Source organism: Halyomorpha halys, unplaced genomic scaffold (assembly GCF_000696795.3).
Source record: "Halyomorpha halys isolate HHAL.00 unplaced genomic scaffold, Hhal_1.1 Scaffold165.1, whole genome shotgun sequence".
Taxonomy (NCBI): Eukaryota; Metazoa; Arthropoda; class Insecta; order Hemiptera; family Pentatomidae; genus Halyomorpha; species Halyomorpha halys.
Window position 1 is genome coordinate 229,729 of NW_027111427.1, and position 15,493 is coordinate 245,221.

At 29.4% G+C, this 15,493-nt stretch overlaps 1 protein-coding gene across 4 annotated transcripts in view; it reads left to right on the forward strand.

The window, feature by feature from the left end:
• The window catches only part of LOC106678870 (uncharacterized), a 46,984-nt gene that overhangs the window by 24,148 nt on the left and 7,343 nt on the right, over nt 1-15,493 (forward strand). For 2 of the 4 annotated variants that reach the window (XM_067049429.1, XM_067049430.1), the window contains 2 exons: nt 8,067-8,237; nt 15,385-15,467. In XM_067049429.1, the coding sequence (XP_066905530.1) occupies nt 8,067-8,237; nt 15,385-15,467 (254 nt within the window). The remainder of the gene's footprint in view (nt 1-8,066; nt 8,238-15,384; nt 15,468-15,493) is intronic. The other 2 variants (XM_014417673.3, XM_014417676.3) reach the window with 1 other exon arrangement.

Consider the following 15,493-nt stretch of genomic DNA (forward strand, 5'->3'; position numbering starts at 1 on the left):
ATTATATATTAAACAATAAAAAATCTGAGTATGTATCTTGTTAAAAGTCTTATATTCATCTATGCGGCAAATTCTAAAAAAAACTTCATACATATTTAATACATGAGAACTTTTTGGGACCTCTAATTGTCTATTACCCTTAAATAATACATTAAGTATTGTCAAAAAGCTTTAAATATATATACATAAATAAGCTTGAAATTGTTAAATTACAACTTAAACAAATTATATTATTATAATTAATAATGGTTATTACATTGGAGGAAGATAGTTGACCGTCTGAAATAAATTGTGGGAAGATACTCCAGGTGGTGGTCTATAAACGTACAAAAATAATAGAAAAAAATATTTAATTGCTTACCAACGTTTCGCCCCACTTTGTAGGGCTTCGTCAAGGCTAAATGAATTCGTCTAATCAGGGCTAAAATTGTTCCGTCAATTTTTACAATATTTGTATCTTGTTTTCATTAATGAGTTTCTTTTAAACAAAAAAAAAAAAAGTTGATCAAATTTGACGTTTTCAAATTGTGATCGGTCAACAAGAATTTTGGATCTGGGTACCAGATATCGAATTTCAAATACTTCCACTTATTAAATGATATTTTAGATTTCAATGAAAACAATTTAATTTTTTTTTTAAATTGTTACGGAATAAATCAAAGATTATACTCCTTTTAAAATTTGATAACATGCTCTACAATTTGTTTCATATACAATTTATTTATTATTTAATAATTATTACGAGTTGTATGTAAAAGCATTTGTTCGTCTTCTATACATCTACTTTTAATTTATATCCATTCTTTTGTTTTCATTTAAGCCCTGCAAAGTTTGGCGAAATGTTGGTTAATAATAAATAGTTTTCTTCAACAATTTAGGTACCTTTATTGACCACCATCCGGACTATCTTCCTACAAAAACTTATTATAAATTAAAAAAAAAATTACGATTATCTTAAGATAAATAATTTGGAGTTAAGAACCAATGTACTAAATGCATACATTTATTCTCCAATCAGCATAAATTTATATATTGTGTAATTTTGACCTAAATGCATTTTAAAAAAAAATGAAATCTTGCAATTTAAAAAATAATATTTATGATATTATATATTATAAAAAAAATTATTAAAATATTACAATCCATCTTACAAAAACATGATGTTATCACTTTAAAATTTATCGTGCTAAAATGATGGTAACATTTTTTATAAATATAGTAGAGAAAACACACACAAAAAAAGAAGAAATTATAATTTAATTTTTACCTAATATTATACTACCCCTTAAATTGTCAATAAAATTCACTTTATCAAATTATAAATAATCACCAGAATATTACGTGCTCCATGTAATTGGGCATCATTTATTCTTTAAATATTAAATGTCGAATTTGATATACATCAACCATTAAACTATTACTTTTTTAATATCCAATATATCTCTGTAATTAACCATTTTTCTATTTACAGTTCCCTAACTGTACTGTGCCCTTTATTATGTTGCAACCTTTATTCTAATACTTTCAAAGTACATATTGTTAAGTCTGCAATATCCCTCACTATTAATAATTATTATATGTTTATTTTATTAATATATCTACATAATACTTTTCCATTCCCTTGACTTGAGCCATTTCCTAATTAGACTTTCGTCAACCTTGATAATGATTTATTTATATAATTCAATAATACTTTTTTTAAACACTTACATTCATTGATCTAAAAATAGAGATGGAATGTAAGCGTTAAAAAAAGAATTGTTGCACTATATAAATAAATCATTTTCAAGGTTGATAAAATTTTAATTAGGAGATGGCTAAAGTTAATTATAACCTTAAGATGAGGAAAAAGATCCTTTATTAAAAAAAATAATTTAGTCTAAATTGAATACAAAAACGAATATGAATTTTTTTTCCCCGTTGAATTACTAAGAGAAGGAAAGTGGGCGTAACGATATTCCTCGATTCTTGGAGTTTTAGTAGTGATGGAACTCTTTGTTCCATATAATATTTATTATTAATGGAATGTCTTGACACAGAAATGTACGCTTTTGTCCAGAAATGGGTTCCATCGCTATAAAACTATGGTCGCTCACCTTTCCTGCGTAGTTACCTTTTCCACATACCTTTGCGTCTCTTAGTAATTAGAAGAAAATATATTTCTTATTCCTTTTTTGTACGCCGTTTATACAATATTATTTTTAGTCCATGATTTCCTATTCTTAATTAATAAATTATTCAACTTAGCAATTTGTAAGGAAACAAATACCCTAAAAACTTCATCCATCTTTTATTTAAGACTTGGATAATCATTTCAAATCCAATCAATAAAATTATCAAAATTTTAATGTGCGAATTTTTATTAGGCAGATAATGATATATTTTAACATGTGATATAATTATATTTCATTATAATCACGGTTTCATATAATTTTTTTTTTATAGTGTACTTTAGCAAAATGATGTACATAGATTTTTACAAGATTTTCGTCAGTATTTATGGATGATTTTAGGGATTGGATTTTAAATTGGATTATAAGAGGTCCGTAATGTTATTCAATTCATAAATAAAATATGAAGTTTTAAGATTTTTTTTTCCTATACTATACCTATATATACTATAATACTATTGTTTTTAAATACATTTTTTTCCTAAGATATATTTAGTATATTTAACTTTTAAATAGCATATACCCCTTTCTGGATACCCTATAACTTAAAACTAGGAGACAGTCCCGTACTTAAGACGGTTTTAATCCACCCTCCCTATTTCTTTATTTCCCTCTCTCCTCCACTTTCTCATTCCCCCTCTCCTCTTTCTTAAAATAATATTTATTTATTAGCATTTAATTTATTATGTATTTATGCCCCCGACTTTTTTTATGTCATTATTGAAATTATCAGAGCATCAATTTTCATATATCATAAATTTTCTATTGCTAAAGTGGACAGGGGTTAAACGCAGACGAGTTTTAGTAATTGTTACAATATGAAATTGTATGAAGTTTTTCGTAGTTTTTGAAGGTTTTGTGTACCTGTACAGCTAACTTCAAATTTAGTTAGTGCCGATTATTTTCTTGAGAATTTACTGGATGTTATAGAAGTGCCTTTTGAAGGTCCAACACCCACTATTTTTCGAAACTTACAAGATCGGTTTTTAAATTCTTGCGCACCTATATTGCCCATTCAAATAGAGTTAGAAGGTTTGAAAATTTGTATGTGAATTAAGTTTATGTTAGATAAGTGCGATATGAGAGTTCCACCATTTTCTTCTCTCTTCCTCTACCGGATAAAAAATTATCAAATACTCCAAACTGTAGGAGGGAGGGGGTAATGAAGTTCACCCCACACACTCCTCAGAAATTGTTCAGAAGTCTATTACAAATATTTACGGGGAAAACCTCCAATTTACTAAAAAAAAAAAAAATCTTTTGACGTAGAACACGCCCGATAGGACAAATTCACGTAATTCCGGTTTTGACGATTTCATAATGAATAGGATTAATTTTTGGCGCCCGAAAGGAAAATTTAAGATCTTTTAAGGTAAACTCTTGACCAATTAAGTGAAAAGAAATGCCTATCCTAAGCTCTCAAGATGGCGTCATATGCCTAATTAGTTATTATTAAGAACCAGTTATTATCATTAAAGTTATTGAGAACCTGTTATTAAGCTATCCAAAAAGTATCAACCTGATATTAATTAGTTCATTTCTTGCACGGTGGATCCAAAACAAATATCAACGCTAGAAGGTAATTTCTGTTAGTGTCAAAATTTGTCACTGTTTTTAACTGGATAGGTTTTCTATGACGGAAAACTAAATGAAAAATGAGTCACTAAACCGTTTCCGTCGTGTTCAAAAATAGCCATGCAGAAACCTTAGAAATAAGGAAACAGTAGAATTTCGAAGGTAAAAAAAAATGTAAAAGTTATTTTAATTTGGATGAATTATCTTCGGCCTTGCTTCATAAAAATATAAGATTGAGTTCTGGCCAGCTCTTTTCATCGAATCTATTTCTACACTGAATCACCCTCCTGTCTCGAATGCTGAATCCCTAGGCTTTCTGAAATAGTTCAGGACTTGGGCTTCCAAAAAATTTATCTATCGGTTTGGTGGATTTAAACCGGTATTGAAGCCAACCACTAGGGAAGGAGCGCTGAACAATTTGGCAGAGAAAAGGTCTAAGTACAAAAATATTCAACTTCAAAGCTTCTTTTAGAATTCACTAATGACGCATATACGAGCACTTTTTTAGAATAACCTTTAATATTTAATTGTATGCTTTTTTAAATTTTTTTTTTTTAAAATAAACAACATTGTTTCTCTTCATTGTTGTTTTAATTCGATAACTTTCACATCAAGAATTTAACAGATCCGTGGATCGAACTAAAGTCGGAACTTATTAAATTTAATAATTTAACACGAAAAGAAATTATTTTATCTCAACAAACTGAAATTAAAAAAATAATAATAATGGGTTTACTTGGTTTTAGAACATAACTCAATTAACCTTCACATGACCATCATGCTCTCAATTTGAATATTCTCTCTAGCGCCGAATGTGCTGAAGAGGACAGGTTCATGATAGACAGGACCATGACAAAACATGGGGTTTTATGAAATATTATGTCTTGTTAGAACTTTTTTCCAGCTCCAGGAATGGTAAAAGTTTTCATCAATAACAAAATATTAGTCACTTTGACAATAATGCCGGGGAACATTATTTAATTTTTTTTAAATACCATAAAAAACTTGACAGCAAGTGTCCTAAGTTTGGTGGTTGTTTTAATTACGGGAAAAATGACAATATTTAATATTTATTTTACTTCGTTTCAGTAAAAAAAAACATACATAGAAGTACCATAAATATAATTAAGTACAATCCTAATATAATAGTAATATATTATCTCTTTATTCTGAAATTTGTCTCTTTAGAATAAGATTTAAAAAAATAGATAGAGACTTAGAATAACAAATAAGAGAACAAAATAATTATTACATATTAAAGAAATGGCAAAACGTAATAAAATAACAGAAGAAAATAAACTTGTGATATTAATAACTTACCATTTTTTTTTTTATAAATTCTGATTGTAAATAAGAAACTTTTGTTTTAATTATTTTGGAATTGGATGGATAGGAAATGATGTAATAAGCGGGATTTGAAGATGGGAAGGGTACTGGAGCTAGATAGTAACAGCCTGTTGTAACGGTGTTATAAATGGTTACAAACCTGCTATTATCGCAGACAATATAGGCTACATTTACAGCTATTAAGTTATTGACACTGTTATTAAGATTATCTACTCTCTATAATACAAAATAACTGTCACAGTCCTTGAAGTTTTCAAGGAACAGGATCAGATAGTAGTTTTTTTCAAACTTATTGCAAATTTGTATAGTAGTATGAAGTCTTCATGACAACAATTACAAAACATATCTACGCAAGCTTTTTTTTAATGCTCTGTTCCTATGGGTCGTATAGTAAAGCTCTTAAGTTTAAAACCTTCCCTAGTAAAAGCTCTATGTAACATAAAAGAAATTTGAAGGGACTTGTAGTTCCTGAAATTAGGGTGTTGAAACAAATAAACTCTTTAGATTTATGGATTGAAACGACTCCCAAATCTGTTGGCTTTGTCTCAGTCGTACAGATGCTAAGTCACTCTTTGTTTTACTTTATCCAATTCTTTATGAGTGTTCAGCTGTCGGCTCTACAGGCTCGAGGCAACCTCAATCGAAGAATCTATGTGTGTTAAGTTGCTACCCTTGAACTCTACGACAGTCCACTCCTTTCAGAAGGTCGTTCAAAACATTCATAATATAGCGAGTACTGAAGCGTTCAGAATTTTTTTTTTTTCAGTTCTTCGTTAAACCGATATTAAAGTAACCCCACAGGTGAGAGGTGATGTTGATGTTAGTTCTATTTACGTCATGTTACTGCCTCGCGCTGAGTCACCGAGAGCTAAAATAGAATACCATCTACTATCCTCTGACCTGCTCTACTTAACTGATGCCCCGATTTCTTATCACCACACCACCTCCCCTACGGGCCAAATAAATTATATATATAAACATTCCCATTGTTCTGGAATGTTATGCGATACGTTTCCTCCTAGTGCAGGTCTCCTCAAATATATTGGAGGCCTTCCATATGAGAGAATTTATTTTTTTGAACGAATCCTTAACTGAAATAGGTAGCATAGTAGTTAAAATATTAATTTTTATTATAAATAACTTTATTGTAGTTGTTTATTTTTTTGTGAGATTTATTTTTAATTATTAAATATCAATCAAAATGATTAAAAAAAAATTGGACCACATTATACCCGCAGATTTTTAATTATTAAAATTTATTTCCATACATACTACTAGTTTGTATTTGTATACATACCGTTGTGAACTAAGTTAATATCGATGAAATATGGAAAAGAAAAAGTTACAATTCACATAATGTTGATGAGAGAAATAAAAATTATGTAACGAAAATAGATATTTATAATTTTATTTAATATTTCCAAAGTAATAATCACTAAAAATAAAAACTTAAATGTTATTATATAAATGTTTATTCAATTCCATGCTGTTCAAATACAATGTGTACCAGTCCTAGGATAAAATATAAATACTAATTTAAGTAATTAACAAATTAATAATAAAATATAAATACTAGTATAAGTTATTAAGAAATTTACATTTTTTCCCGATAATATCTACATTCAGTATAAATTTTAAAACTGTGCTACGTTAATTTTGTTTTCTGTATTTATCTTTTTTTTTTTTTTTGTTCCTTTATCTATTTTCTGCTACTTTTCTTCCAGTATATTTTTTATTCTCTCTATTCCTCTCATTTTTCTCTTTTCTAGGGACTCAACACGAGTACTAAATATTCTACAAATTTTATTTAAATTTATACTCATAAATTTTAGTTAAAACTTTCGAGACGCACACATAAAAAAAAAAAATAGTCGTAGTAAAGTTAAAAAAATAAATAATTTATAAGCTAATAAAAGAGAGATACTGTTCTTGATTTTTTATTAGCAAAATTATGAATTACTTATAATGTTTATAAACTCTGTTTCTTTAAGTACACCATTTTCTATCGATATTAGTGATAAACTGTTGTTCTACAATGTATCTAGAAGCAATCTTATTTTTAAGTTTATATGATTCGTTTTAATTTATTAATCCCAGGAGTTAAGGAACCCAACGGAATATGGAGCCCAGTGGAGGAGTAAAGAAAGAACTGCGTTTCTTTCTTCGTACTCTCTTAACTACATTTTTTGCTAATTATACATTACCTCCGTCCATTATGTTCCTCCTTATCTAATCTGTACTTGTCAAGGAACAATAGAGCTTCAGGTTACAGAACTTTTTGACAGAGTAAAATAATGTATATTTTTTAAAAATAGAAAAATAAAAATAATTTAAAAATAAGATTAGTACTTTAGAAGATTCGACTTATTTTTAAAAAAAATAATTATAGTCATAATAATATGACTATAAAATAGCCATGTTTTTAATTGGAAATTATAGATTTATTATATTGAATGAATTATTATATTATAATATGTTAGATTAGTATACTATATTAATGAATTTTATTATTATTATCATGCATATGTAAAAGTCTGTACAGCTAAAATCCATGAAGGGTTAGAAGTGCAGTGCTTTGTTACAAGACTAACGGTTGTACAAGGAGATATTTTGGTCAGAATCATGCTCGACATCCTTGGAGTTAGTAGCACGGTGCCTTACCACTGGTATATTCAGTTACAGTGTGAATCAATACTGCTTGAACATTCAACTGTCTTATTGGTTTCATATATCGTCAACTATATGCTTGTTCCAAAACAGGTTTGACTGTCATCAAACTCGCAGTGAAATAAAACTTATATCTTTATCATTGTCAATATAAATGTAAAAAGCTAATATTAATGCATAACATGCAGAATAATGTCAACTCTGATATATAAAATAAATGCTGTTTGCAGACAGGGTAATGCATAACGTATAATTAAATAGAATATTAAATATTAATAATAATTGAACTAAATGGATCATTTCTAGATCCGTACGAACCATGGATAGAGAGGTACCATGCCCACTCACTCCAGCGTTCGATGGCAACAGTGGATCGTGAAAAGATAAAGAAGTGGTCAGTGCGACCTCCAAGACGCTTGCAATGGTCTCCTACTCCATCTTCTCCAGCTGTAAAGACGGCCGTGAGGTTGTCTCCAGGTAGAATTAGCATGGAGCTGCCAATGGAAAAATCCAAAAAGATATTCCTTCTTTGTCCTAGTTCTGGAGCATGTGGGCATGAGAATGAATTGTCCGTCAGGAATGACGTAATCATGTCCAAACCTGTATAGTTCCTATATATATCCAATTGTTGCCCGTGTTATCAATAAAGGGGTCCAGGGTTCTGATATCCGTCAAGAATAGCAACAAGCATTAGTAGAAACTATTTATCAATTACCGATGTTTGGACCTACAATGCCATGGCAACTGAAGCTGGGAAGACTAGTCTTTGGCAACAATGATGTTTATTGAAGGCCTTGAGGTTCAGTCAATAATAGACAAATATAGGTAATGCTTTTACATGTTATTGTTATTTATTTTTGGTCTGGTTATAACAGAAGGATGTGGTTTAGCTTCTGAGGTTTTGTTAATTGGATAATAACTCTGGATGAGGAATTTTTTTCTTTATTTCTTCTTTTCTAAGGATTCTGATAGAAATTTGGATGTAAGTACTACTTAATATCATACTATGATACTTTTTTGATTTGACGTGTCTCGATGGTGTAAATAACCAGTAAGCAAATGGGTAGTTTATCTACACGCCTGTATCACTCCATTATAACTTAGATCAAATTTACTAAACGTGTTATTATGCACAGGTGTAAATTTCAATACAGATAATTACAAAAAAAAAAAAAAGAATTGAAAGCACCACCGTTTAACCTCAGTGTAAAAGAATTAACTAATTGATTCTTTGTGGGAGCTGGCAGTTATAAGTTTTCCTGATATTGTGCCAATAACTCAGATTTACTGCCAAAGAAAATAGATTCTTTTCGGTTAATTGGAAAATTGATCTATTCAAAAACAAGTATTAATACTACCATTAGCAACTATGGTCTTAGGTTTAATTCACATAATTATTTTTTTTTTAACCACGAAAATTTTATTTTGTTGTATTGTTATAAAAAAAAAATCCACCAAGTATAACTTGACGGTTAATCTCACTATTTGGATATTTTATTTTTAATATCTTCTTATATTCTTTAGTTAAAAATTACTCTCTATAGAAATTATCCTTTATCTAGAGATTTATATTAGGTAGATAATTATCTATAATTTGAGACTAATTATTCGTCATTTGAGAATAAAATATACGGAAGGCGCTTGAATTAAACATGGGAATAAAGACATTTTTTTCGGATGGTAGAGCGAAAGTAGCAAATAGAATTTTTCAAAATTACTTTTGGACAATTTTCATACAAATCCCCAATCTTCCTCCAAATTTGGGCTAAATCAGGCTAGGCGTTTCTGAAACATAAATTGACAAGAAAAATACGTCTACGCATGCGTATGCGAAATTAGAGGACAGAATATGATAAAGTCGATTTAAAATGTACTAAATAATAACCTAAAAATCCCTGAAAATTTCATCAAAACTATATTCGACTGAACACAAATTTGACTATCGTCAGACACGGAACCGAATTTGTTCTTTGATATCTAAAACGTAAAATGTGAGTGAAGATTTTCGATTCTGAAGAAAAAAGTTTTTAATTTTCTGTATTAATACATTGGTAATTATTAAGATTTTTAGGTCCGCTAGAAAAGCATTTTTGCGTTGTGTGATGGAAACAATTATTTGCAGATTTGATTTATACTTCATTAATTAGATCTTGTGAATCAAAAAAGATTAATACTTTATGTACAAAAATATTTTCTTGATACATTTCTTAATAAAAATTTTAAAAAATACCTTTAAACTTTAACAGTGCCATATAAACCCTTGAACTCTTCGCTTATAGACAAGTTATGCAGAAAATAAATCTTTATTTGCATATAACTCAATAAGTCTAAATTTAATAAAGATTATTTGAAAGATAATTAAACTCCCAGCAAAATAATCGATAGCGAATTATTAATAACAAAGATAAACATAATACTTTGTGCGTATGTTTCCGTTCAATATTTTGAACAACGAACTACTTTAATCGACCAAAATATTAAAAGTAATTATTTTAACTACTAAATATTCGTAAAATACTTTGCGGCTTTTTTAAAAATATATAAATGAAAGAAAATACAAATTTTGGTGACTCAGTGGATTCTATATTGAGATTTGTCCACCACCTCCATGATCCTGTATTCCTGATAAAGAAGGGTCCCCAAAGGTGGGGATAAAAGTGGGGGTCTCCAACCCCCCTCCCCTTTATTACCCTCATCTTCACGAAAATTAGCACCAATTTTCTTGGCGGTACGCCTCAATTTGTAGTGTGTGCCTGGCACTGTTGGAATCAGGTCATTTGACAAGTAAGTGGCTCTATATCTTACTTTATATTATTTTAATTACAAATCATTGTTAATAATAAAAAATAAAATACAACTTGATGAAATATCTTCAAAATTGCAATATTTAACGATGATAACAATAAATTAATGACTGTTATGTATGGTATAAGGTATGTCATTGCATACCTTTTTTGGGGTTAGGTATTTAATTTTTTTTTTTTAAAGCTGTCTTAAAATATTGAAACTCTAGAAAAAATTTCTTGAAGTTAATTTTATTGGTTATATTATATCTATAATATAATCAATTATTGAATCTTAGAATAAGTAAATACTTCTGCTCTATAATGGAACATAAGTTAAAAGGAACACAAGCGGAAATTCGAAGACCCAATCATCGTCAAAAACGTGTATCCCATAAGTCAATAAGTAAACGAATATCAGCCAGATCCATAATTTAATTGTGAAAATTGACTTCAACTGTAGATAATGTTAGGAAAAAGCTTGTGGGGATATACCATTTGTAATTACGAGATTATTATATTACCCAACGTAAATAAGATATTTGTATTGGTCCTCCGAAAATTTAGCATAATTCATTGGGGCAAGAGAAATAATAAAAAGACAGATTATTTAGTTCATGTGTGGGATATTAAATTTTTTGTCAACTCTTTGAGTTGAATTTTTTGAGTTCAATCATCACTAAAGACAATAGTTTTTCGGAGTAATTGAAGTTTGGAATTGTACAGCACTTAAAAAGTCCTACTGAGCTTTCTTTCAGCCTTTAGGAAGCATTAAAAATCTTACACGAATCACATTGATGTATAAAAAGGTGAAAATCAAAATTCTTAATAAAGTTCATTGTTTCGGATCAAACAAAAGTTATAATAAAAATAAAAAAAAATATATTCAGGTAACAAAATCATTTCCAAAGATCAAAAACTATATGACTTGGGTACATCTTGAGTTCACAGCACAGAAAAGTGAACATTATTAATACAATAAATAAATATTAAATTAAACTTAAATGTTATTAAAAAAAATCTATTGCATTTCTTTAATTTATTTCTCGCGTAAAAGATCAAGCTACATTTGAGCCCAAAATAAACAGGAGCTCCTGACCTTCAAAGTGAAATACAATACTACAGATTCGGATCCCGAAATATTTCAGGATCAAATTAAATTAATCCACCTCACGATATTCCTTCTTATTCACAGTTCCAATCTAGTATCATAAATGATAAATAAAAGGATATAGGAAGTATGTTTTAAATGCACCTGAAAGCCCTTATAATATCTATACTAAATCTGAGAAATATCTATATTGATTAAGAAGGTTTTTGAATTTTTTTTTATTACTACAAGATTTCGAAGAGTTTTACATTTAAGTAATGAAACTTATGAACAGTTATGTAGAAATTATGATAATTTGATTTCTAAATACAATTTCATTTCTGTTTTAGTCAAAATATGTATAATATAAAAATTAGTATTCAAATTTGTGTAATATTAAAGTTTTTCTAATATTTATAGAGATTAGTGATAAGGATCATAGAGCTTAAAAACAAGATACATAAGAATAGAAGAGAAAAAAAAATGATATCTTAAATACAATCATCCCTATAATATTTAAATAATTATGAGTAAAACAAGAACAATGGAGATTTATATCACTGTGGAAGGTTCTAATGTCCGAACCACATTTGCCCTTGTCACATATCTAAATTAACAACAAATGCTTGGTAAATAAAGTAACAAACATTCATATCCATATGCTTGTTAGTTCCTGGGAGGCAAACATGATGAACATCGAGTATTACCTTCGCTTTGAACTATTTTTATTATAAAAAAGAAGAGAATAAAGATAGGTGAAAAGAAATGAAATGTAAACATCCATAAAGTATTTGTAAAATGTTAAAAATTAATTGAAATAGTAATACATAATATATAAATCAAACTTCTACTTTAGAATTTTTATCAGGTGATAGTTAATTAAATTATCCAGACATTTCTTTATAAATTTATACTTGTCCTGTATTAAATAAAAATAAATCACCAAAGTTAATTAGTAAGACTTTAAAAAAAACCATAAAATTAGAGTTAATAATTAATTTCAAAATTTGTAGAAATTCTTTAATTAATGAAAGCAATGACATCACAAATTTATCTCTTGGCAGTTCTAAAACAGTATTAACTGAGCACAAATGTGTGGATTCAGAACAAGCGCTTGCCCAAAACGACCTTTGATTTGTACCAACCAATCCACACTCTGCCTATGCGCGAATTTTCTGTTCCAGAAATGTCTTGAGCACCTTTAGGTTTGTACTTAAAGAACAAACAATTTCACCTAATAAGCACATAAGAAACAAGCTAATTTTTTGTCTAAAATAAAACTGAATTACAACGATGCAAACAACTGAGGAGTTTTCAATAAGAAATCAATGTATTCACTTTCGGATAGTTATTATGGATTAATTATTAATTATTAATATTAAGTATTATAGCAACATCTTTTATAGATATGTTAAATTTTTCTTGAAAATTTTGATTTGTAACACCGATTTGCCAATAGAAAATATAAATTTTGAAATAAAAATAAGAAAGCCCTTCAAAGGTATCAAAATATTAAAAGAAAACTATTATTGTAAAACAATGTTTATAATACAATTATCCTTACTTTGTAGGACTTCGCCAGGGATATCTGATCGTAGTACAAAGCAAAATTGCAGTTTGTATCATCAGACAGCCCTGAAGAAACCCTGCAAACTGGGGCGAAACGTTAGTTAACAATAAATAGTTTTCTTTTACTATTTTGATATCTTTATTGACCACCACCCGAACTATCTTCTTCCAATCTACTTCATACGGTCAACTATCTCCTTCCAAAAAAACCTTCTACTTTTCAAAAGTTGATAAATTAACTTTTTGGTAGAAAAGTCTTCAACTATTTTACTGCTTCCCTTAGTGATCCAAGCTAGCTTCTGAATAAGGTTGTAGCATAATAAACTTCTGAAACGTTGATTTAAAACAGAAAAGAAACACAATATAGGGGTATACCCTTCGGAAAGCAGGATAAAGCCACTTCAACTCGGTATTCCAACAGGAGAGCGCCTGAAAAACCTATAATTTAAACTTACGAAGCAAAGAAGTATTTTCGGTCTCAATTATCGAACATTAATTTGATTTCAATCATTCGAAAGGGCTGAAGTACATATGAGACATCCGCGAGTTTGCATTTAGATTTTTTTTAAACAAGTAGTTTGAGTTTATTCAAATATTATTGAGTTTGTTTCTCAAAGAGCTGAACTTTTCGTTTTCCTGACAACTCCTCACTCCGATTCCACTCATTACAATAGTATGACATCATTTATATTTACCTGGTGCAGGCAAGCCTTTTTGGTATCCTGAAGTACCCAGCGGGTGGCACGAGGAGGCAGCTGCTCCCCCCTAGAAGTAGGAAAAGTATTAATTTAATAAAAAAAAAATGTTTTTTTCCAGCAAATACTAATTTAACTAATAAAGCATTGCGACAATTAAATATAATTGTATTAAAATTTTAGATTCATTCACTTTTTCCGTGCTGAAATGTCGCAACCTGATCTACTATGGCTTGCCCCCCTCCCTAGTTTTGATCCTGGGTATGCCATTGTATTAAAATATGTCATTTTCCAACATTCTCCTCTTAAGGAAGGATCCTCTCCACATTAGGGTTCAGTTCAAACCATTGTGCATAAGGACATACTAGATTGTGATTCACGTATTTTTATTTCAATGCAATACATTCCCTCTCCCCCACCAATGTTTACTCCCATATTTGACATATGAAACTTTGATGATTAGAGCCAGAGATGTTCCAGCTACAGAACACCAATTTTAGAACAAAATACTTGGTCATTTTATGAGGGGGTCCAGAGTGTTTCTACCCTTTTTCTCCAAATATTTCATATTCATTTACTTAAAAAAAAAATCGGTAAATACTACAAGTAATAATGAGACTCATTAGAACGAAAATACTGAGATTTAATTAATAACGAAAAATCTTCTTATAAGTGATTTAATATGATTTTTTTTTGTCTATTCCCCGATTATTCTTGTTGCCTATATGCTGCAAAAATATCCACTCAATATAGTATTTGTGTAATTTGTATTATTTGAAAACTGATTACGTTGTTACTCCTCTTTCTGTATGCCGTTCTATGGATCATCGCATGAAATATTGACATCATGTTTCACTAACATTCGTTCTCTCAATGTTATTCAAGTGCAAGCTCCTATGAGTGTGGACTAGTATATAAAATTATTAGGATATGTATACGCGAATAATTTATTATTCTACAAATTGACAATGATTTAATTAACAAAAAATGTTTCTTACAAGTTATAACGTATGTTTTGTTTTGGTATTCTTCCATCCCTGATAACGACAGACAACAAACTGTCTCAACTGGAAAGAAGCCAAAGAAAAATGAAGTACGCAAATTAACCACACGCTTTAAGAAATATTTTTAGTTTATTTGTCTTTTGCGGTTCTATGTATAATAACGAAACACGATAAGATGATTCTGAAGGCATATCATTCTCGCAAATATACTCCGAACCGCAGATCTTGAAATAGAGTGCGCTAGGAGTCATGTAAGGTGAGGAACCTTAGGTATGGCATCCCAACTCTATTGGCAATCTTCCACCTATAGCCCGTCCCTCCATGGATTAGAGGATTCCACTGCAATGGCGAAGCTATATTTACCTGAGCCTCCCCTGACAAGCCAACTGTCTACTTCGGCTAATGTTAAAACACTTAAATCTTGCTTGCATATATGTCATTCGGTTCTTTTTTTTTTTTTTAATTTACAAATATTTTTTTTAGGGTTGAAACGAGTCGCTTGGCCACCACCACCCGAAGAAGACGAAAATAATCCAGCTGTTTTTCAGGATCCGGTATATTCTCAAGTAAGTAATAAAACACGACATTGGCT